This window comes from Cydia splendana, chromosome 15 (assembly GCF_910591565.1).
Source record: "Cydia splendana chromosome 15, ilCydSple1.2, whole genome shotgun sequence".
In the NCBI taxonomy this organism is placed as follows: Eukaryota; Metazoa; Arthropoda; class Insecta; order Lepidoptera; family Tortricidae; genus Cydia; species Cydia splendana.
This window is the reverse complement of record NC_085974.1, coordinates 9684008-9708060: the sequence shown is the minus strand read 5'-3', so window position 1 is coordinate 9708060 and position 24053 is coordinate 9684008. Positions and strand designations below refer to the sequence as shown.

Sequence of the window (24053 nt, the reverse complement as noted above, 5' to 3'; positions counted from 1 at the left end):
CAGGGAATAGCTAAGGACGATATATACCTAAATAAAAAAATATTTAATAACGGACAATATATTTTAATGTTCTCTACATAATATGTTTGCATACATCAATTCACAACTATCTTGTCTGTAAGAACTATAGAACTACATAGGTACATTTAGCCATACTATCCTCTACTACTAATAAATATATTCTTGACGTGTTATTTAATCCACTTTGATGAGATGCTGAGGCGCCGGCCACCAAGATACCCTGAAATCATCCACATATTATTTTCAGTTTTCTTCCAGTTATTTAGAAGTTATATTTTCACAATTTAATGCATATTAGCCGCAGCTGATTGTTTTGCGGTCCTAACTTATATAATAATAAAAAAATCAAAAAAACAAACGAATAGCTAATATAGGTACCATAAATTGTGTTCAAATATTTTCCATAATATCAATATCCACACATGTATAGTGCTTACGTCAAATCATAGGATTAGTTGTCAAGCGGACCCCAGGCTCCCAAGAGCCGTGGCAAATGCCGGGATAACGAGAGGAAGAAGAAGAATATCAATATCCAGGGAGTTTGTATTGATTTGGAGATGGAATTGTATTTAACTTTCTGTTAGGAATGCATTTTATGCATTGAAAGTCAAACGTGATGTTTTATATTATCAAAATTGTACTGTTTCAAGTTCTTACCTGGTTTTCTTTTCGGCGCTCCCGCCCAACTGAATCAGCAGCCCGCAAATGTAAAGTCCTTGCAGTGTGTACAAAATGTACTGCCAGTTCATCATGGTTGTCTCATTCTCGGTTTGGGCGGTGTTCCTGGACATGCTCTGGAATTCTCGCTTTCTGGCAAACTCTGTGTCGAAGCTGTTTCGAGATTCAGTTTCCATATGTCGTCTTGCAAGGTTGTCTCTATCAAGGGTCCTTTGGGTGTCCCTCCGCGATTCTCGCTGAAAGGTGAAAATGCGCCTGTTTTCAAGCGAGTCGCGTTTGTCTTGACGTTCAATCGCACGATCAGATCCACGCCTCGTTTCTTCTGATCGGCGATCCAGCGTGAATGTTCTGGAATCTCGGTTCAAACGGCTTTCCATATAGCTTTCACGTCCCATTGATCGAATGTGTCTTTCTAGGCTACGAGTAGCTCTTCGGTTATTAGCTCGTTCATCTTCAGCTCGAGATACAATATTTCGAACCATGCGGCGGCTTTCAAGTGTCCTTTCCTGGATACGAGCATCCCTGTTATTATTTTGACTGTCCCGACGGGAATCAGTGACACGGTCAAGTGAACGAGTTTGCCTTTCAATGCCCTGAGTGTCCCGACGATAAGTAGCGCTTTCAATAGCTCGACCATGTTGACGGCCTTTCTCAGTTCGTTCAGTCCTAAATACAAGGACTCCATTACTTCGAGCATCTGTTCGAATGTCAGCGCTTTGAGTATTTCTTTGGTTTTCATCAGTGCGCCCAGATCTGAATGCTCGTATTCCAGCCTCTCGAGCATCCCGTCGACTTTCTTCCGTGCGCTCAGACCTGACTGATCGTGCTCCAACAATGCGAGCATCACGTCCGTTTCCGTCAGTGCGTTCTGCCCTGAATGCTCGCAGTTCAACATTGCTAGCATATCGACGGCTTTCGTCAGTTCGTTTGTCTCTGAATAGTTGAGAAATAACATTTCTAGCATCTCGTCTACTTTGCTCAGACCTTTCAACCCTGAATGATCGGACTCCAATGCTGCGTGCATCTCTCCGACTTTCTTCAGTGCGTTCTCTTTGTATGGCTGGGACTTTAACAGTGCGAGCATCACGTCGACTTTCGTCAGTGCGCTCAGTCCTGAATTCAGAGCGTTCAGTTGGGGACGATCGTGTTCCAACAGAGCGAGAATCTCGCTGGCTTCTAACAGCGCGTTCATTTCTGAATGCTCGGACCTCAAAATTTCGAGCGTCCCGTCCGCTCTCGTCAGATCGCTCAGTTCTAAAAGCTCGGATTCCAACGTTACGAGCTTCTTGTCGGTCTTCTTCAACGCGTTCAGTTCTTATAGTTTGGGATCGAACATTGCGAGTAAGCCGTCGATTTTCCTGTGATCGCTCTCTTGTGATTCGAGACATTCGGTGTTCACTCGACGGTTCTCGATCGTGAACGCAGGTTTCCACAGTGCGTTTGGCATTTAATTCAAAGATACGGAAATCCATTTCGGGATTTCGGATTGCCTTCCGTGTTTCCGCTGCACGAATATTATGAATGCTTTGTCGAGTTGCTGTTTCAATATTACGGTTTTCTAAAACTCGCTTTGAAAACTCTCTTCTGGAGTCCTTTCGATATTCAGTGCTTCGTTCTAGTGATGCCACCATGCTTCGAGCATTCCTTTGGTTTTCTGCAGCCATTTCACGCTTAAATATCCTGGACCTACTAAGTTCCTTTCGGATAACACGATCATCTACGGATCTTACTGCTCTCGCCAGTCTAGCTTCATTTTCGGTATCTCGGATTTCCCTTCGGGTGTCAGCAGATGGGGCTTGTTGAGCGTTTCTGCGAGTTTCTGAGATACGATCATCTAGAACTCTGCGGCTGGCAGAATCTCGGTTATTTCTTCGTTCAACTGTTAGTCGGATCTGAGAATCACGCTGTCTTTGTTCGACGACGAATCGCGACCCTTCATTGTCACTAGCTCGATTTACCCTATCGCCCGAGGTTGACGAGCTTATTTCCCTGCTGGAACGTCGGTTAAGAGTTTCACGGTCCGCATTGCGGTCCGGTTGAATTCTGGACACAGGACGCCGCGTGTCCATCTTTTGAACAGCCTCTCTCGCAATACGACCTTCTATCAAACTGCTTGCTCCATTATCTCTCGCTCGGTTGGTATCAAAACGTACTTCCCGATGTTCTCGAACTCGTTGCTTGTCTGCATTGATTCCATTGTCTCGGGTATCTCGTCGAGATTCCACTGAAATCCTTTCATTGAAGCGCTTGTTATCGTGTCTTTGAGAACGGTTTTCATCTACAGACAATCTGCTGTTCTCTCGGCGGCCAGAGAAGCGAGCTTGGTCGGATTCTTGCGCTGTTGAAAGGCGCTTACGTCGGATTTCTTGCTTCCGCTCGTCACGGTTACTGGAAACGGGACGTGTATTGCGAATTTCGCGGCGTAGGAGAGCGTCGTTTCCGATGCGATCGCTAGAAAACCTCGTCAACGTAATCCTCTCCCTTTCCACGGTATCAGCAAGCCGCCTGTCTGAAGATGAAGCGATACGAAGTGTTTCTTCCTTCACTCCATTACGGCGGAGCTGACGAATATCGTCCCTCTGGTTTAGGCGGCGATCTTCCACGGCAGGTTTGTTAAAGCGGTAAGTTCCATGAAAGTTGAGTTCCGGGTCGTGCACCGATGTCCGATAGTCACAGCGTTCCTGCCTTCCATTAACGAGGCCGCGCTCAGTGTACGAAGCAATCGGCTGGAATACCGCGACAAAGGCAAGAAGCAGTAGACACCCGTTATGCATAGTAACAGTAGCCCTTTTTGTATGGATTTCTTCCTTCGTGATGTAGTATAGAAGTGCTCCTTTGACGGTCGTCTTCTAACTGAATGTGGTAGAGCTGCTACCTCCTTTTATATTGCTGGAAAGCAGTCGCAAGCGTGAATTTCGATTAAGCGCTACAGTGCATTCAATTTTCATGGGCCGCCCACAGCATACGACAATGCTAAAACGAGTGGTTCAAACAATCTTGCTCCTCTCCTAGCTAGAATCCTAGGTATTCATAAATCCTTTTGGTCGGTAAGTACCTATAAAGTTAAGTTTCACTTAAAAGTGTACCATTTATTTTGGGTTATTTCTACTCAGAATCACGACTATCGATTTAAAAAGAAAAAAAATGTGTCTAAAAAAAATGACAGTTTTGTAACGCATTTTCACATACATTTTGTATGGACCGTTACAAAACTGACTCCCAAAATTTGTATGAAAAACTGGGGACACTTTTTTCTTTGTCTCATTCTATAGTAGGTACTCGTAATTCTGAGTATAAATAACCCAAAAGTTGCAAAACACGTTCTAGAATTACCGTTTGACGGAACAATATCTCGATAGGTATGTAAGTAGGTTTAAATGGAATATTGGTCAATCTTATACAAATCGACCTAACCCCACAGTAAGCTCAATAAGATTGATATTGTGGATATAGATGAATAGGTAGGTACTTAAATACATAGAAAACATCCAAAACTCGGAACATACAGTGTGTTTTTAATGACCTCAAATATTTTACGGTGTGAATACTTATAAGGTCACACAGAGCTGAGTAATTTTTACTATGGGACCAACCACGAACTCACGAAAAAAAATTGGCTGTTTCATACGTTTTGTTTGGTTGATCAAGGGTTGATCTGATGTTGATATTTTCTATGCGAGAGTCAATTTTTTTTTCGCGATTTCAGGATTTGTCCCATAGTAAGAGTTGCTATCAGTATGACCTATACAGGGTGACCTTAGCCATTGGACAAACCCTGAAATCCCACGTAGGGATACTTCTCAGAAATGATCTAACGGTAATATTTTTTTAATAGGGAATATTAGGCAAAGCTCTGCGTAGGTGGCACCTTTGTGGCACATACAGTAAACAAACCACATTGACACATGGCCTACCACGAAACAAGAAAATCGAAATTTCGTTATCTAATCTCTCTATCACTCTTGCATATTCTACCGGTAAAGAGGCAGATAACTAAATTTCGATTTTCGCGTTTACCGGTAGGCCCTTGTTAACAAACCGCCTTGATGCATCAATGTCATATTTTATTGTCTGTGAAAAATTGTCAAAAAGCAGTTTAAGGCACAGTATGTATAAGTTAGTCTATGAATTTACTGAGTCGGTAGTGCTGCACTCTGGCGGCAGAAAATTGCAGTAATATCCCCTATTAGAACAAAAGATAAAAAAATAAATTATCAAACAAAAGTTAATTCCAATAATCGTCAGCAAAAAAAAAAACATACTGTATTAATCATTGGCAGTGCTTTTGACAAATGTGCAGCAATGATGACATTTGTCAAAAGTCAGAATCTTATTAATGTCATAAATAAAAAAGATAATCAAAACGGTCGAAGAAGGTTTCATACTATTTATTATCTCAGTAGCTACTAACACATACAGGTTGCTCCAAAGTAAAAAAATCGTGATTTGTTTATTTCTTCGTAACCGCTACACCGATTGGTATGATACTTTGTATACTTGTTCTAAATAAATACCCTAATGCATATGTACATTTCGGCTTTGTCCAATGGCTAGGGACACCCTGTATATTCACACCGTAAATTATTGAAAATGAAAATTCTTTATTCGCATAAAATATGGTATAACAAGGGGTTATTGGAAAGATATTCCCGTACATAAACATATTTTAATGTTATCTTGAATTGCAGGTCACTAGGTACCTACTTAAAAAAAACATCTTGTTATGATCCTGTGCGAACGCAGAAATAAGTAAATGTTCTTACCAAGATTTGAACCCGGGACCTCGTAGGTATAGCAGCAGTATAGCTGCCTTCGTTGTAAACTTGGTTTTTGAAAACATAAGCAAGTATCAAGAAAACACGAGCCGCGCTACAACCCCTTGCATGTTATCGCCGGCCACAGCTGCGCGGGAAAATTTGTCGCCGCGTGTAAAATAATTATCTGATTGAACCCTCTCAAGCAATAAATGGAACTCTATAAATTGAAATCCTGTGACGTCAATGCGGCCATATTGCGTCGTATTTACTAACAAAGTATGTTATGAAAGTGCAAAATAATTAATCTCTAGTCTTAGTAGGTAAGTATAGTCACAAAATAAATAATACGTATATATGTAGTTCGTTTTTTAGCATTAGAAAGAAGGTAAACGATCTTGACATGTCTTTTAATTGAAAAACGCTTTTTAAAAATCAGTAATTATTACTTATGAAAGCAGAAGACTATAAGTGATTGTACTAGATTTCACAATTGTTACATATTTGCAGTGACTTATTTTTAAAACGTGTTTTTCAATTAAAAGACACATCAATATTGTTTACCTTTTTTCTAATGCTAAAAAAACGAACTATAGTACCCAAGGAATGCTGCACGTTTCGCTGAATCTGCTGAATTACATACAGAATCTATCTTTTTCTACAAGCTATAGGTAAGTTGATTAGGTATTTACAGTTAATATTGATAGTTTTTTAAATTCTCTTTTTTGAGTTGACTATACATATACCTAATGCCCATGCTTTTAAATAGGTATACTTACCTATTTTAATTTATTTTCACTACACCAGCTGGCTCTCATTGTTCTGTTTTGGGAATTTTTGTTATAAAAACGGCCCCTTAAATTTCTACATTTATGATCAGATTTTGTTGAAAATTGATATCAGTGTTCAAAATCGCTGAAAGAGTGAGTCAGCCATCTGGAATTTGTGCATTTTAATGATGGGGCCGTCTCGAGTACCTAATAAGAATCAAAGAGTAGCATAATACAGGGTGGCCAACTTAGAGGTACTTATACAACTTTTTTTTGCCGCCATTTTATTTTGGCGGTAAATATGACAGTTATTGCATGAAAATTAGTTTGTGTAGATACGGCAAATTTATTATGGAACGTTTTACGACGGAACAACGTGTCACACGGCACGAGTTACAATAGAAACATTAAAAATAACGTTTCCCGGTCGATTAATTTCGAGAAACGGTGACATTGACTGGCCCCCAAGATCGCCTGATTTAACAGCTCCTGACTTTTTTCTGTGGGGCTATCTAAAGGGACGTGTCTATGCTAATAGACCAACGAACCTTCAGCAATTAAAACAAAATATTCGAAACACTGTCGCTGAGATAACGCCAGAAATGTGTGAAAAAGTGATGAAAAACGCGATGAAAAGGGTTCGCATCTGCCATGCTGCTAGAGGTGGACATTTGTCTGACATTATTTTCCATGTGTAATTGCTGACCCTACATATTATATTTAACAAGGAATACTTAATATTTTTTGTTTTATAGAATAAAATTTCAAAAATAAAGTGTTTACCTCTTATTTGGCCACCCTGTATAAGGCAGTAGGCACCCTGTAACCCTTTGAACACCACGCCCAGTGGCGGATTTGCAGTCTTTGCCGCCCTAGGTCCCATAGCCGCCCCTTTCGCAGCACCCATCATATTGACTACATTTTATTTCTTTTTATCATAAGCCACAGACAAGACATCCTCCAGACTGAGCATAGTAGCTCTACGCCCTCTGCCACAATATACGGTAGTTTTACATCTTTTTCAAGTCGAAAGTGTCTTTGTGTGACGTCCGTGTCTTTGAACGGACCAATCACGGCACGGGACCTCGCTCACCTCGTCCCCCGCACCCCAGTATTTTTGGCAGCATCGGTTTCATGAAATAATTGCTCTAAACTCCGTCTAGAGGATTCCTAGTCTATGTCATAAGCGAACTTTTGGTCACAATTTGCCGCCCTAGGCCCGGGCCTACTGGGCCTTAGGGCAAATCCGCCAGCGACCACGCCTATCGTGTGCGGCGCGTCATCGTGAATCTTATCGGAATGTACGAAGGTTGATTATGGTCTGTAGCCGAGCCGCGCGTCAGTTGATGTCATTAGCGGTGAAAGGTTTAAACGCTTCACACAACTTACTAATTAGTAATTAAGTCGTCCTAACTAGCATACTAAAAAAATTAATCTTAAGGTATCGTCTTGGGTCGTCCCATTCGTTTTTCGTCAAGTTCTTAAATTAGTCCTATTCTGCTTTCATCACGCATTCTACATTGAAAGCCACCGACGATTGTGACGAATTTACTAGAAACAAAGATCTTCAAGAAAAGCGTCTCTGCTTTTAAACGCGCTTATACCTTTGCGATTTAGGATTCTGAATTAAGTAAGATATGTGAAGCGCTAGCGGTTCCTAATCTGGGGGTAAGACTGGTATTTTATGGGGGTGATAAGCTAATGAAAGACTTATGGAGGAGGGGTTACTGAAAAGGTTAGGAACCACTGTGCTAGAGTAATTTATATTTATATAGTTTTCAAATTGCTCTCTATGCGCTACTCGGATTAAATCCTGGATCACCCTAGGTATATTTTTTCTTGGGGTAGTAGAACCCTTGAGCGAGAGTCCTATCCACTCACATGATTGATATTTTTCAGTGACCTCTATTTTTACAATAAGGGTATCAGCTAAAAGTCAAAGGTGGGAAAAAAATTCCCAGTAGTTACCACTGGTAACAACTTGGTGGTAACTACTGGGAATAACCCGCTGGTAGCTACAGTTACCAAAAGCATGTGAGTGGTCGCACTTGGCCAATTTACTGAATGAAAGAAAATGACAGTTGGGCAACCAAAGGTTTATTTTTGTAAAATTGTCTTAATCCTAATTGTATCCATAGGATTGGATGACTGCCGTGAAAGGCGCTGTCGCCTTCGTGACCTTCGCGCCGGCGTCCTTGGTGATTTTCTGTAATAATACATTTATTATTAGCCTACAATCTAATGGGTTAAATTAGTATTAAATTAATAAGGAGATATCAGAATAAGTGTATTTTCATAACACATCAAATAATGTAGGTAAGTTAATAATCATCATTGGCACAGCTGCACATGTATGGTTGGAGTTATAGGTAATAAACTTTAAAATGAAAAGGCAACCATACTTTAGTTTATTACATTACACTAACAAGTTTAAAAAAATATATAGATTTCACCATGTTTCACTCATATGGTGTTAAAGATTGGAATTAACATTTTGACAACAATTTGATCCAAAAATTGTGTGTGATAAACTGAAAAGTTTGAAGGTTACATTTTTATGGAATAGGCTTTAGCATTATTGGCGCTATGGCATAGGTCTAACACATTCAGTGCCGAAAACCCGACTATCGGGTATTTTATGATTTCTTTCCCAGGCTGGATGACCCGATAGTCGGGATCGTGGTACTACTGCTTTATATGACGAAATTGTTGTGGCCTGGCGCGGACGTCTTGTTTGGCTGGGTGGCAATGCATGTGTTAAAATAATAAGCTCAGCATTGAAAGGGTTGAAGGCAATTATGTTCAGACAGTATCTATGCTCTAGTAACCTAATTCAACTATTTCTACAAGTGAACGAATAGCGGAATACACACCTTCAGCTTCCTTTCGTAGGCGACCTTGTGGACAGCCTTGAACTTTCTCTTGTCCTCAAGTTTGCGGACCACCTCGCGGTACTTCCAGCCGACCTCGTGTGACAGGCGTCCGACGTGACAGTACTGGAAATGGGGAAAATGTGTCAAAATTATTTCCAAAAATTATTATTAAAAAAATGTGTCACAATAGTCTCAGTATACTTAAAAGTTGACAACATAAGTTGCTTTCAGTCGCAAATTACCCAAGTAAAAACATCATTGAAACTGGAGACTAGCTTCCACATTTTCAGGAATAGTTGTTAGAAATGCTTACAATCAATCTCTTGTTCATTTTGGTGCTTATTCAGGTTCTTTGCAATAAACATCTCAACTTGAAAAAGGTATGTACTTGTTAACTATTTTAATTTTGTTCCATTACATAAACCCACCCTTCAACCTTCAAATTGAGCTTCGACCCATATACAAATAGATATAGGATGGGAGTTGTTTTACAAACCTTGCGGCCAGGCTTCAGGCAGAAGACGCGGAGGGCAGCGGGCACGACCACGCGGCGGCGGTTGTCGTAGGGCGGCGGGCAGCCGTCGTACGAACGCAGCCTCCTGAGCGCGTCCTTCCCGCGCTCCGTCTTGTGGGGGATCATTCCTGAACAATTATCATTAGTTAGTCTATGGACAGAGACTGGGCACTGCTGTAGGATTTTGTAAGGCTTCATATGTTGGATATTATCATTGACAGAATCAAATAATGTAGGTATGAATGTGAATAATCATTAAGAAATGGCTGGTGCAGCTTAGGGCTTCCAATACCGGGATCCCGGGATCCCGAAATACCGGGATCCCGTCTGTTTAAACAGATTTTTCAATACCGGTATTATTTAATGAAATACCGGGATCCCGGTATTTTCAAAAACAAGGAAAATGTGCCTATTATAACGTTTAAAATCTATTAAAATGGTCAAATTCGGCTGTATCAAGAAGATAACTTGCCAATTTAATTAAAGAAGATCATTTAATTGAAACAAGCATGGTATAATTAATAATATACTCCGCCTGGTACTCTATTCCCGTCTTTTCTAGGTCACCTAACTGACACAAGCCTACGTCATCATGCGACAGCGCTATATGATAATATGCGATAGCGCTATATATAGCGGCCATGTTATTGTGACGTAGGCCTGTGTCACTCTGGGAATAGAAGACCATGTTTTATTAGACCATGGAAACAAGATCTGTGCATATGCGTTAGATAAATATTTGGTGATGAATTCTGATGTTCAGGATATATTAAGGGGCTACCCCACGCGAATGACCTTCGATCTGAATCCCTTAGTTTTCTAATGTTTTTTGTAGCTTATTATATTAACAACAACAGCTTGAAGCAATATATATTGCAAAACGTAATTCAAGACCAAAAAAAGTAAGAAAATGTTGCCACTTTTTACTAGCGTGTCTTGTATTTATGCAAAAATAAGTATATAAAAACCGGCCAAGTGCGAGTCGGACTCGCGTTCCAAGGGTTCCGTATATTACACAATTTTTAACAATCAGTGCCGGATTAAGATATGTTGATGCCCTAAGGATTTCTAGGTGCCCCCTCTCCCTCGGGTCATCAAGATTACATTGATTTTTTGGTAAATTGAGAGAAGTTCATTGCCGCGTTACAGCTGAGAATGGAAATCAGTCACATCATTTTATCACGAAAATTGACAGTGCCGCAGCAGTAATGTTGCAACAGAGTACCTAATGCTGTTGCAGTCGCCACCCGAATGTCATCTTTATCATAGCTTAGAAAGTAACAGAAACGCGAGCGAAGCGAGCGCGGAAATTTTTCGATATAAAAACGCAATATGATAGACAGTTGTAAATTTTTACTTTTAGTATGGAAATCAGTCACATCATTTTATCACGGAAGTTGACAGTACTGCAGCAGTAACGTTGCAACAGAGTAATGTTGCTGCAGTCGCCACCCGAATGTCACCTTTATCATACCTTATAAAGTTATTGAAAACGCGAGCGAAGCGAGCACGAAATTTTTTCGATATACAAACGCAATTTTACTTTTAGTCCCAACCAGGCGCGAATCCAGGATTTCATACAGAGAAGGGATGGGACAGTTTTCTATCAGCTTAGCTTCGCATAGGGCTCGATATTTCTTAATAGGCTTCGATATTCGAGGTTGTTTTCATGCATAAAATATGCAAGAAAGCAGAGCTTGGAATTGAATTGGCGAAGTGTGAGAAAGGCAGTAGGCCTAGCTGCGAAAGAGGAAAGCTTGGATTTGGATCCACGCCCAAGTGTAATTAAGGCAGAAGGCCTCGCATAAGACCTAACGCCGAACCGCAAAAGAGTGGGTTGAAATCGAATCTATGCATGTAATCACGACTCTTCTACTGCTACCGATTGTTTCCCAAAGAATTACGCGCCATTATTTTTGCAAATTAGCTTTTGGACAGCTAAAAAAAATCGTGTGGTAAAAACGATGTGTCTGTCCCTAATTTTAAAATTTGTTCACCATTTTCAACCTGGCATTTTGGTGCCCCTCCTGAATGTGGTGCCCTAAGCACGTGCTTGTTTTGCTTATTGGTTACAAAGTCTTTATTAATTCAACCATTAAAGTCGACTAGTACAAAAATCTTTAAGCTAGCTCTCAATTTAACATTTTTTTTAAACATTATTTTTAATTTGACCTTACAATTTCTCGTAAGTAGGTAAGACCGTTAAATATTTAAAATGATTATCTTATCAGAAAATTATCACCAATTACTCTAAGAAAACTACTACTCTAAGTAATCCGGCACTGTTAACAATGTATTTTTTATGTGAAACGTGAGTGAAATCTCTTTAAAAAATCCGTAGGGGTCGGATTAAAAACTGTAATTAAGTCCGACTCACGCTTGACTGTACATTTCTAATAGGTTTTCCTGTCATCTATAGGTATAGACCTATTTTATGTATTTTTTTCAAAATTTTAGACCTAGTAGTTTCGGAGATAAGGGGGGGGGAATGGTCATTTTTTTCCTATTTTCTTTAATAACTTCTAAACTGTTGATTCGAAAATTATAAAAAAAAATTATTTGAAATCCTTACAATAAGCTCTTTCATTTGATATGTAACATGGTATAGTTTGAAAAATTTTTTTTTTCATTTTTTCATTTACCCCCCAAAAGTGGCCCCCATGTTTAAAATTCATTTGTTTACGTTACATGTCCGTATTCGGGTCACAAACTTACATATGTGTACCAAATTTCAACTTGATTGGTCCAGTAGTTCCGGAGAAAATCGGCTGTGACAGACGGACAGACAGACAGACAGACAGACAGACAGACAGACAGACGCACGAGTGATCCTATAAGGGTTCCGTTTTTTCCTTTTGAGGTACGGAACCCTAAAAAGAACTTTTATAAATCGCAGGCGTAAATTACTAATTAATTAATTATCTTAGCGTGATTATTTATCAAAAGGAATTTACTATTTTACAAACAAATTATTGCAATGGCAACATTGTCTTACTTTTTTTGGTCTTGAATTACGTTTTGCAGTTTAGTATCCTATATTTACTTCAAAGTTCATTGCCTTCGAGATATTTGGCATCAAATTTGAACAATTTTAGGCTAAAAACTGGTTTTCTGGCCATAACTTTTGTGTTAGTTTAAAATGAAAACCCTGGACACGTTTCTCGAGACGTCAAAGACGAACCCAAATATTTAGATTTCGTACATGTAATTGTAAGATTCTTCACTGCAAACTAGATAAGAAAAGTGTTTTTTTTTTTAGAAAAAATAGGAGATTCGATTCAAAACTTGTCAAAAATGTCGGGTAGCCCCTTAATATAATTAGTTCTTAAAATGTTATCAAAAAGTAGAAAGAAATTAATTGTAATGGCATACGAATTTTTGGTGCCAAAGAATATTTATTGGCTGACTATTAGGTTGAACTAAAAATGTGACTTGTGAAGTCAACAAGGCGGATAAAATAATTGCCAACCTGAAGGGTTCACATAATTATTGCAGATGGCGATTATTGTTTAATATCCTAAGCTAAGGACATATCTGGTGTAAAAGTGAGCCTTTTGACTATAAATGGCTTAAAAAAAGCAATTTTTTTAAGCCATTTCAAGTCAAGGGTGATCTATAAATAGATTTTTGACTGTCAAGTCAGTATAAATGTCTAATTTCCAATTATAATTAGAAATAAATCTTGAATTTCCTGTTATACAATAGGTATACCAAAACTATTTGGTAAGACAAAAACAAAGACAGCATCATTGAGAACCTGTTATACTTACTTGCAGATTTTTTGCAAGCAAATGTTCCTCTCCCACCGCAAAAATAAATATAACAAAACCACTACCAAAAGTACAAAACTTGACATGTGTTTTGCCTCTATAAATTTGGAATGATGTATTTACTATAAAATAGATCAGCCATTCTCTAAGTGTGTTCCGCGGAACCCTAGGGTTCCGCGGCACCCCTGCAGGGGTTCCGCAAGAATTTAGAACACTATGCTTTAGTCGCCTCGAAAAATTTTACTATGCAAAAAACACACTTCTAAAAACTATTGTTTTATTGTAGGGTTCCATCAAGTATTTCGCTTTCCAAAAGGGTTGAAAAAAGATTGAGAACCGCTGCAATAGATGGTTCAGTTGTTTTGAAAGCATGTGATCACCAAACTCTTTTATGGTCCACTTGGTTTAAACACTAAAATTGTGGAAAATTGTGCCTACTTGGTTCTTACATTTCACTAAACATATATTACACTAACTAATGAGCAGCAATAATAAATGGATCATACCTCTAGAAATTTCGACAATAATAGGTATCAATTGAAACATGCTTACCTCTGACAGTCTTCCACAGGATTTTGGAGGGAGCTCTGAAGTGGAATGGCCCACGAGCAGGGTTCACATTGCACCGCTTGCGCAGGAATGACATGAACTTCAACTTGTTCCTGTAAAATTATTAAAAAATTAGCATGGGTTTAAAAGATGATAATTTTTAAAGAAAATTCATAATTATCAGATTATTTAATTTAACAACATTTGTTTCAGTAAACATTCAGTCGCAAATTACCCAAAAGAATAACATCATATAAAGCAAATCATAAAATATCTTTAATATTTGTGTAGAGGCGAAAGTTTGAAGAGGGACAAGATGTGAGGTGAGACAAATCACATGTGCCAAGCTGACTTATCATAGAATTGATATTCATATTGCTGTACAAACGTATAATAAATAAAAGAACACGTTGAAATTTTACATAAAAAAAAAAGACTACAAGCTTACCTGAAGAAGTTGCCAGAGATGTTAAGTTGTTCGCAACGAACAACGACGACTTTGTTGCCCTCCAAGAGGACCTTAGCGATGACGGCGGCCAGGCGGCCGAGCAGATGGCCACGGCCATCGATCACAATGGCCTGGAATACCAAAACTTAGGTTATACCGCTGTTCTAGCGCTGACGTCCCAATACCTATAACCTCAAAATTTTATAAACCAAATTGTTCTCTCTTATAATTATTTCAATTTTAACACTTATAGCATTCTCCAAAATTAAAATAATATGCGAATATAGCTTTAAAATATAAAATAAATTGTCACAATACAAGTAAATGCCAAAAGCTCGCACGTGTATCCAAGTGTGGGCATTTTGTCTGGATTTTCACCCTTTAGCACTCCAGATCACAGATATAACACGCGAAACTGAATTACACGACAAAATAATTCGACATTTTGTGATATTAAACATAATACACCATTACTTTTCTAATTTTCGGGTTCTCACCTTATTGCTAAAGCCCGTCATTTTCACGAACACAACGGAAAAGAATATTTTTTTTAAACAATATGGCCACCGGATCTTCACGAAACCATAGACAAGTAGACATGAATCAAAGTAGGTGGAAGTATAGTTGGTCAAACCAAATTTGTCAGTAAATAAGAACAAAAACTATACTCATCGTTTTCTTTTGGGTGCTAGTACTAATGTAATATGTACAAAGATATACTGGGTCAAGCAGATCTTGTCAGTAGAAAAAGGCGGCAAATTTGAAAAATGTAGGCGCGAAAGGATATCGCCCCATAGAAAATTTTAATTTCGCGCCTTTTTCTACTGACAAGATTTGCTTGACCATCTATAGTATGATTCTCTCTGTCTATGTTTGAAATGAGACAGTCCTTTGACAAATTACATTTATCAGTCATATAGCTTATGACGCGTTTTTATTGATATCTCGAACAGCAATTTTGACGTAAGCCGATTCTTGACATTTTCGGCGAGAATATAAATAAATACTTCCCGTTGAAAATTACGTGTATTACTGAGAGTGGTCTAGTATTTTATTAAGTGGTATGATCAGATTTTTAACAGATTTACATCGGTAAAGATGGAGATCCCTTATAGGAAAATATTTATATACATATTAACCTTCGCAGCCTATGCATACACTGGTATAGGCTCGAGCATGTTACGGAATTTAAAAGATGCAGTATTGTCCGCTGAATCAGTTTTCGGAGACTTATTTCGCAATACTATCACGGTCGCTGAAAAGTTCAAATCATTGCACGAAATATTCGATGCAGCTGTGGAAGAGGAATGTATATTCTCATGTCCTGAAGGTAACCTAACAATTTTCGTCCAATATCATATTTTTTTGCTTAGTTATCTAATGACTATCTTTATTTACGCCCTTATTTCACCATTTTCAGGCCAAAAACCAGTCAGAAATAGAAATCATATTCCGAAGTCTGATGGCTGTGGTTCCCTTGGGTTTGAAATTTCGTCAGAATATTTGCCACTGGAGCAGATGACCAATTGCTGCAACACACACGACATCTGCTACGACACGTGCAACAGTGGCAAAGAAGTGTGTGATCTAGAATTCAAGAAATGTTTATACAATTACTGTGATTCTTACAAATCGGTGAATGTTGCCGGTGAAACAATAACTAAAGGTAACATGATAATAATATTTAAGCTATTATAAATTGCAGCATTTATAGATTTATAGTATGTGTAGTTTCGTAAAGACCAGAACATTGTATTTAAATAAGGTGTGTTCTCTGACATACATCTTATTATGCATTCACTTGGCATATATCCAAAATAACATTACACAAGTTTTTACAATTGTACAAATTATTTCATCAGGAATTTCATTGTTGTAAATTAATGTGTTACAATAATTTAAATGTGCAAAACTAATGCTGTTCTGTTCTCAAGAATATTATTCTCCATTTTGCATGAGCAGTAGTCTTAACTCAAGATTTTCTATACACATTGAAAACATGCTCTCAAAACTGCTGATATAACACTAAGGAAATCATATGATTATATGAAGTTTTCTTTATATTACAGGTTGTAAAGCAGCAGCTAAATTGCTCTTCACAGGCACACTGACCCTCGGCTGCAAGTCCTATCTGGATGCACAGAAAAATGCCTGCTACTGTCCACCTCCAAAGAACAAGTATAGAAAATATACAACAGGAGACGGAGAACTTTAGGTTATGGTGTACGTCAATTATTCATTATGCTATATATCATAATTTTAACTTAAGCTAGGTCAATAGTCTTATTGACAAAAATGTTGTATTTTACAGTCAGCTTAACCAATGAAAATATAAAGTAATTTGTAGTAGTAATTATTTTTATTGTTGATGGCTGTTTATTATTTTACCTTGCTAGCATCATTCTTATTTATTGTTGTATTTGTTATTTTATAAGTTGAAAGGAGACAGTTAAAATAAAAATGTAATTTATGTAACCTAATTAGGTTGTGAGGCTGCCAAATGTTGTTTAAGTCTTTAAATTTATAATTAATTGTAACAGGCATCAAGTTTAACTAAGACAAATTATAACATAACTTAAGACTGCAAAACGTAATTCAAGACCAAAAAAAGTAAGACAATGTTGCCACTGCAATCATTTGTTTGTAAAATAGTAAATTCCTTTTGTTAAATAATCACGCTAAGATAATTTATTTATTAGTAATTTTACTACTACGATTTATAAAAGTACTTTTATTTTCTTATTTTTACATATAAGACGCGCTAGTAAAAAGTGGCAACATTGTCTTACTTTTTTGGTCTTGAATAGATATGAGCGCCGATAGGCATTTAGCCGGCGGCGGCGCGCCGGTCAAAATCGGTCGGCGGCGGCGGCGAATCGGCGGCGTGGCCTTGAAACACCTTTGATTAATGAAAAAATAATTAAAACCAAAATTTTACCGAATTTACACGTTTTTACTGTAAGAAAGTTATAAAATAAGTGCATTTTTGAATTGCAAGCAAAATTTATTGAATAAAGGTACGAAAAAAGTTTTATATAGTATAAACGGTATCGAGCGGCATCAGAGGCGGTCTTAATCTTGGCGAGGCCCTGGCCGGAAGATCTTTGCGAGGCCCTTATCTATTGTGCTAAGGGGTCATCCATTAATTACGTCACACGAATTTCTAGGTTTTTTTACCCCTCCCCCCTCCTTGTCACACTTGGTCACATTTGGCAAGCCCCTCCCCCCTGGTGTGACGTCACATTTCTTCAACGAAATCGGCAAATATTTATTTAATATTTTATCAAAATATTTTTGACAAAAGAAATATTAGTAATTTTATAACCCAAACTGATTAAGAAATAAAATTAAACGAATAAAAACGATTCTCGTTTCAAAAACTTGTTATTTAAATGTATATTAGCGTATAAAATAATTTAAATAAATTTTCGATTACTGATGAAGTTAAAGTGACGTCACAAAGTTTGTGACTCCTCCTCCCCCTTGTCACACATGTCACATTTTCTTGACCCCCTCCCTCCCCCTAAACGTGTGATGTAATAAATGGATGACCCCTAAGTAAAAAGTAGCGGATTGACTGTATCAGGAAACATCTGGTCGACTGTCCAAAGAGCCGAAGTGAGGAAAATCAAGCTCCGTTATTAACCAATATCGACCCAACAAACCGGTTTATGTCAAAAAGTGAGGCCCAAGGCCGAGCTCCACCTAACACCGAAGACCAGATTCGGACGCCTTCTCATCCGAGGCCAGAGGCTGAGCTGCAGGTAAGCATACAGCTTAGAATCGAACGCCAAGTGTGAGCTTGGCTGACGGCCGAATGCGCGGAGTGCCGATTACGGCGCGCTTCTGTGCGAGGACGAAGGCCAAGCTGCAAGAGGGCAGAGCTTGGAATTGGTCCAGTGTAAGCAAGACCGAAGGCCGATAAAGACCGTGGCCACAGTGTTAAAGACCTCTGGGGCTCTCCTGTAGCTGCATTCGTGGGAGGCCAAAGGCCGTGCTGCAGTGGACCTAAGATTGGAGAAGAACCAAGCATTTTAAAGGCGAGGCCAAAAGTTACGCTCCAAACAGGGCCGAAAACTTGGAGGTCCAGATAGCGGCTTACTTCTATGCGAGCGATGCGAGGCCAAAGATTGGTCTGCGAGAGAGCAAAGCTTGAAATTTGAACAATGGCCAAGCTTAAAATGAGACCTGATTCCGTTTCCGATGCCTTCCGTGCAAAGCCAACGGCCGGACCTTTGGGCGTGAAAACGCTTAATATCTGAAATTAACCCCCTTTTACACCTTTTTAAGACATTTAAACCATGCTTGCAATAATTGAATTCGCGGTGAATGACGGATGAGCTAGCCAGCTGGCAAAATTAGTCATTTCGTTGCTCTAACACTAGTAGCGCGGTTACCAAACAGAAAAGTTTGAATTTACCATCGATATTTTAGAATTATATGGTCCTAAAATACCTTTTGAATGTCTATAAGCTATTCAGACTGGCGCCGTTAAAGATCTAAACTAGATAAAATATATATTATATGATTCTGAAAGTAGTAGTATCTAACAAGGTCACGCCGATGCCACGCCGATAGCGCAGCGTCGGCGGCGGCGGCGCGTAAATTTTGTCGGCGGCGGCGGCGCGCCGGCGCGGCGCTCATATCTAGTCTTGAATTACGTTTTGCAGTATAGTTGAGCAGTAGATCTGTGGCATTATTATTTAAGTGTTTGTGTGATAATGTTGTAGTGATTATTCTTTTGGTCTGGTTGATATTATTAGTTTATTCATGAAAATAATCATGCATGATGGAAGTGTTTGGGATTGAAATATTTTTGTACAGTTAATAAAAAGATTCATACATTTTTGCAGTTTATTGTTATAGCATTAAAAAATTACATCTTACTTTTTATCCTTGTGGAATATTATATCCTTAATATTAAATAATTTATTTTTAAATTTAGAGAACAGGCCTTCCCTACTGTATCTAACCAATACTAACTGGACGCACAATTAAAACATATGTATGTTATACGAACATATGTTGAGCTTATAAAAATAATTCTTGCAATCTAAATAAATGCATTTAAAAATAGTTCATATTACGGAGTTACTTCATTGTTCAACTGGAACTAGTGATAATATCTTAGTTTCCTATATTTGTGTGAGCTACACGGAGATACTTTGTGATCTAGATCCTATGTTAGCAATTCCTTGATCTCATCCTTTTCAGCGGCTTCTATGTATGGGGTTCCATCTGGGGTTTTTCCATCCTTTGAAGCACCCTGTAATGAAAAAGGGAAACATTATTCCATGTTGTAAAATATGATGCCTTTACGCAAATGTGTTCAGAGAGCTGGTTAAAAATTTCACATCAATCTACCAGGTTTGTTGTAATTTTAAACTTACATGTTTCAGCAATGTCTTTACACAATCGGTGTGGCCTTCCCATATGGCTGCCAATATCACAGATATACCATGTTTGTCAACCATCTGAAATTAGGTTTATGATGCTCATTAGACTGTAGTTTTAAAATTGTTTACCCAAGGGAAAAATACATAAATGGGTAAAAACAGATCCTAAGTATTGAACTTGTTGGATTTTAGCTATTTGAAAATATTATGAGATAATAATACAATTCTTGAACTGCAATATAAATTCAAATACTGAAACATTTAATAGTTGCCTGAACTACTTCAGTAGTAGCATTGTGGTTTTGATAACCATATGTGACGTTCCACGGGAAAAGGTACCTTATGAGGGTTTCTAGTTTCGGAGATATGAAATGTTTTGTAAAGAGGTGAAAAAATGCTCAATTTTTTTTTATTGTGTGATCTGAAACCTTAATGCGTAACGTTTGTTTACCTGTTTTTATTTTTGTTATAAGTTAGTTATAAGCCTAGTAATGTCGTCTCAGAGTTTAGTAGAAAAGGTACCTTATGGAAAAAAGATTGAAAATTCCCAAAAAAACTAGTCAATACGGGAAAAGAAGTTTGGTAGAGAACTGTATTAGCATTCTGCAAAACTAATTTGATAATTTCAGTTCTGGTTGGGGCGCCTCGCAAATATTATAACCGTACATAGACCGACATTACAAATCCAAGTAGCCTGCTGTTATACCAAAGTTACTCTCGTCAAGTCTTTCTTAACTAGAATAATCTTCATTTGGTTTGGTCGCATGCAGTAAATCAGCCATTGGTTGGTGCTGAAAAATGCCAATATCCGACGCATTACCTTATGGAATATCTGAGGTCATTGAACCTCAATGCCGCTTATCTTCAATAGCATCCGAAATATATTATTGATAGGAAATAGACGATTTATACCATCTTAACCCCAAAATATTATTAGTTTATCCTAACTGTTCCATCATCATCATGCCTCATCATGTAACTTAATCACAAGGTACCTTTTCATTACATACAAATTATTGGTCTTTTTTAAGATTATTATGACGAAGAACTAATTAAATTTGGGGCAGTTTAATGTAAATTAATATTTTCTATTCATAAAAGATAAACTGTAATATGACTGATATTTTGTAGTGATGTATTATTAGATTTATTTCCATAAGGTACCTTTTCGTAAATGTATGGAGCAAATACTGTTATTGTTATGTAAGTTTAAAGTGGCATAAGGGGTTTAATATAGTATTTAGTTGCGGTTTTAGGATTTATTTCATTTGAATGACAGAATTTCTTTCATATGTGCTCAGAAAAATTGATTGTGTGTCACATTAAAAGTAAAAATATTCAATTTTGTGATTTTATATGAAAAAGTCAGAAAATACATTTTCACCTCTAAATCGGTATTGTTTTTTGCTTAAACTGTCTGTCAGTGTCGTTTTCTAATAGATAAAATTTAAATCTTGAGAGCTCATTGCAATCAATCGTGAAAATTAAATAAAACTTTATTTTCAAGAGATTGGTTAGTATACACATAAATCAGTCGATATCAAAAGTTTCTATTTGCATTACAGAACAAGTCGCAATATTTTTTTAATCTCAGATATATAAGGTATTATTATTTGTAGTCAACTATGTAACTTACTTCAGGAACATAGTTTTTTAGGCGGCTAAACTTAAAACTTCTCTATCGTAAAGTTGCTCATTTCACAACATTATTTTCAAAAAATCATATCTCTGTAACTACGCAACCTAGAAGGTTGATCTTTTGTGTTATCGATAGCTTATTTATTGTAGATTACTGGGGTATGCATAACTCCATACCCGCCATAAGGTACCTTTGACCGTGGGACGTCACATATATTTATTTAGGAAACCACAAAGTAATTAAGGAAATTTATTCACATACATTGGGATCTGCCCCCTTATCCAGCAAGTAGTTCAGTACAGCTGTCTGTCCATAATCAGCCGCATAGTGTAGGGGTACTCGCCCGTCCAGCAGTGCATTTACATCTATTTTCTGAAATTAAAAAACAACAGTATTAGTACTTCAATGTAAATGAATTATTTTAGCTAGGTCTACATAACATATATTAATTTAGACAGTCATGATAGGACGTAGTAAATCTGTAAACAAAGTTACATCGCACATATCTAGGCAATGACAATTAAAGACAATTAAAATAATAATAACAAATTAGTGAACACCTGTTAAAAATGTTGTTTCTAGTATCATTTAGATACCATATGAGTAATATTTGAAAGTCGAGGGGGCTATCAACTATATATGTACATACACAGAAAGGCTTTCTCTTGCCATCACGTCTGACTGTGCAGATTCCAATAATCACAAGCAAAAACAAAGATTGCTTTCGTACAAAGATAGATTTACCTTGTTTTCTATAATGTCTTTCACTTGATCTATGTCGCCGTTTTTGATACCCCAAACTAATTCACTCATCTTGGCGTACTTTTATTGCAATATTTTGGTAAATAAAAATCTAAGATTTAACTTCAAAATTCCGGAATGCAATGGCGATGGTTCACGTCAAGTGACATCTGTCAGCAAAGCTAAAGCGATTTTTTAATTTTATTTAACAACTTGTTTAAGAAAATGGTTTAAACGCGTTTTAACTGTAGCAAGTGAGCCAGCTTTAATGTCAAGGGCTCCATAGACCTTACTACAAATCGCATGCGATTGTCAATACATAACGGCATTTGATTGATCGATTGAATCATAGATATAATAATATACAGAGATACCTTCCAAGCGAGCTCTCAGTGGGACCACCAAGGGCCCACGTTTTCTGTTCTCTTTCACGGCGCAGCAACTAGTATCATTTCTCTCTCCTCGCTCTTTTAAAAATGCCGTTTGTCAAAAAAGGACAACCATACTGTTGACAAGATGGACTTCAAATCAAGTGTTGCCTTTTTTGATGCGCCCAGGCTGTGTATGTTGCGTAAAAACGTATATGTGTGCTCTTTTAGGGATGTGAAAAGTCGATTTTAATCATATTATATATCGATAAACGCTACACAGCGGAACGAAATAGCGATTAATTGAAGCTTCAATATCTTCGTTAAACATGAACATAATTGAAATGCTAATGGATAATGAATATATTATAATATAATAATATAATTCAATTAATACGGAACACCTATTTTAGGAGGTATTTATGTATTTTAATTAAATATCTGAACTTTCCCGTGGTTCCCTGCTGGGGCGTGACTATAAAATTGTGATCTGATAACCACAATAAAGAATAAAAGCGTTTTTGTTCATTTTAGGTGCCGTTAAACCTTTGAAGTAAAATTAAGATTGCAAGAAATGTCGATAGTTTATCGATATGACTTTATCGACATGGCTACAGCAAGGTGGGCCTCATTGTTAATCGTACACTAAACAAAAGTGGCAACAGTGACAGCTCGCTGAGACACCGTCTCTATATATTATAAGTCTATGGGGACCACTTTTGTTTAGTGTACGATTAACAATGTGGAAACACCAAGGGCCCAACGTTTTCTGTTCTCTTTGACGGCGCAGCAACTAGTATCATTTCTCTCTCCTCGCTCTTTTAAAAATGCCGTTTGTCTAAAAAGGACAACCATACTGTTGACAAGATGGACTTCAAATCAAGTGTTGCCTTTTTTGATGCGCCCAGGCTGTGTATGTGTGCGTAAAACATTTCATCAAAAAAGGGCACGAAGAACTATTGACAGTACCAAATTACCAATTAGCGTCAATCTATTCAAGAAAAAATCAAAAACGGGGAGGGTCTTGCATATTAGTAAAAACAGGTCTAAAATACAAAGAGCTACCCGACATCACAAAACTGTCTGTATCCGGAGTACTTGAATGTTGTGCCATTGAGCTTCCATTACAAGAACTATAATAATTATTTGTGCATATAGACCACCAATAGATAGTAACTTAAGTACGTGTTATGAGATATTTGATAAAATTTTTAACAGTTAGTTTTAGCTTTATGTCGTTTTTAATTTGAATACTTTTATTTATAAGGTAGATACAAACATTAAAAATAAAATAAACTAACTTATCTATAAAATAAAACTAAATTAAAACTAAAAACTAATACTAAATAAAATAAAATTAAATAAAATTAAAATACGTCTAAGAAATTCCATAAGTACAGGGGTCTCGGCCCCGAGTATATTTTTATGCCATTTGGGGTTGAGACCCTTGGCCCGTGGGGTCCTAATGCCCTACAACTTTTTAAAGACCTTTCAAAAAGGCTTATCGATTTCACTGGTGACCGAAGAGCTGG

At 37.5% G+C, this 24053-nt stretch overlaps 4 protein-coding genes across 4 annotated transcripts; 1 reads left to right on the top strand and 3 right to left on the bottom strand.

Annotated features, from left to right (window-relative positions):
* Nucleotides 1-29: 29 nt before the first annotated feature.
* Nucleotides 30-3683, bottom strand: LOC134797518 (zinc finger CCCH domain-containing protein 13-like). Its single transcript, XM_063769764.1, has 3 exons — nt 1773-3683; nt 679-1472; nt 30-241 (listed from the first exon to the last, which is right to left on the bottom strand). Exons 1-3 carry the CDS (start codon nt 3471-3473, stop codon nt 196-198), a joined length of 2541 nt encoding a protein of 846 aa, XP_063625834.1. The 5' UTR covers nt 3474-3683; the 3' UTR covers nt 30-195.
* Nucleotides 3684-8304: 4621 nt separating this feature from the next.
* Nucleotides 8305-14975, bottom strand: LOC134797517 (large ribosomal subunit protein uL13). The gene is made up of 6 exons (XM_063769763.1): nt 14875-14975; nt 14378-14508; nt 13933-14042; nt 9593-9738; nt 9097-9219; nt 8305-8429 (listed from the first exon to the last, which is right to left on the bottom strand). Exons 1-6 carry the CDS (start codon nt 14893-14895, stop codon nt 8346-8348), a joined length of 615 nt encoding a protein of 204 aa, XP_063625833.1. The 5' UTR covers nt 14896-14975; the 3' UTR covers nt 8305-8345.
* Nucleotides 14976-15356: 381 nt separating this feature from the next.
* LOC134797515 (group XIIA secretory phospholipase A2) lies at nt 15357-19223 on the top strand. The gene is made up of 4 exons (XM_063769761.1): nt 15357-15707; nt 15798-16043; nt 16447-16967; nt 19064-19223. Exons 1-3 carry the CDS (start codon nt 15476-15478, stop codon nt 16590-16592), a joined length of 624 nt encoding a protein of 207 aa, XP_063625831.1. The 5' UTR covers nt 15357-15475; the 3' UTR covers nt 16593-16967; nt 19064-19223.
* LOC134797516 (myotrophin-like) lies at nt 19218-22329 on the bottom strand. The gene is made up of 4 exons (XM_063769762.1): nt 22157-22329; nt 21674-21784; nt 19768-19851; nt 19218-19643 (listed from the first exon to the last, which is right to left on the bottom strand). Exons 1-4 carry the CDS (start codon nt 22223-22225, stop codon nt 19557-19559), a joined length of 351 nt encoding a protein of 116 aa, XP_063625832.1. The 5' UTR covers nt 22226-22329; the 3' UTR covers nt 19218-19556.
* Between the last annotated feature and the right edge of the window lie 1724 nt (nt 22330-24053).

What these genes read in the sequence shown, in the direction of transcription:
- LOC134797518 (XM_063769764.1), bottom strand. Translation starts at nt 3,473, where the DNA reads ATGCATAACGGGTGTCTACTGCTTCTTGCCTTTGTCGCGGTATTCCAG. An exon ending in GTCGACGTGATGCTCGCACT is followed by an intron (nt 1,473 to 1,772) that starts GTTAAAGTCCCA and finishes GATGCTCGAGAG; the next exon opens with GCTGGAATACGAGCATTCAG. An exon ending in AGCGCCGAAAAGAAAACCAG is followed by an intron (nt 242 to 678) that starts GTAAGAACTTGA and finishes GGATGATTTCAG; the next exon opens with GGTATCTTGGTGGCCGGCGC.
- LOC134797517 (XM_063769763.1), bottom strand. Translation starts at nt 14,895, where the DNA reads ATGACGGGCTTTAGCAATAAG. An exon ending in ATCTCTGGCAACTTCTTCAG is followed by an intron (nt 14,043 to 14,377) that starts GTAAGCTTGTAG and finishes ATAATTTTACAG; the next exon opens with GAACAAGTTGAAGTTCATGT. An exon ending in CCTGTGGAAGACTGTCAGAG is followed by an intron (nt 9,739 to 13,932) that starts GTAAGCATGTTT and finishes ATAATTGTTCAG; the next exon opens with GAATGATCCCCCACAAGACG.
- LOC134797515 (XM_063769761.1), top strand. Translation starts at nt 15,476, where the DNA reads ATGGAGATCCCTTATAGGAAAATATTTATATACATATTAACCTTCGCA. An exon ending in TATATTCTCATGTCCTGAAG is followed by an intron (nt 15,708 to 15,797) that starts GTAACCTAACAA and finishes CACCATTTTCAG; the next exon opens with GCCAAAAACCAGTCAGAAAT. An exon ending in CGGTGAAACAATAACTAAAG is followed by an intron (nt 16,044 to 16,446) that starts GTAACATGATAA and finishes TTTATATTACAG; the next exon opens with GTTGTAAAGCAGCAGCTAAA.
- LOC134797516 (XM_063769762.1), bottom strand. Translation starts at nt 22,225, where the DNA reads ATGAGTGAATTAGTTTGGGGTATCAAAAACGGCGACATAGATCAAGTG. An exon ending in AAGACATTATAGAAAACAAG is followed by an intron (nt 21,785 to 22,156) that starts GTAAATCTATCT and finishes TTTTAATTTCAG; the next exon opens with AAAATAGATGTAAATGCACT. An exon ending in TAAAGACATTGCTGAAACAT is followed by an intron (nt 19,644 to 19,767) that starts GTAAGTTTAAAA and finishes TTTTCATTACAG; the next exon opens with GGTGCTTCAAAGGATGGAAA.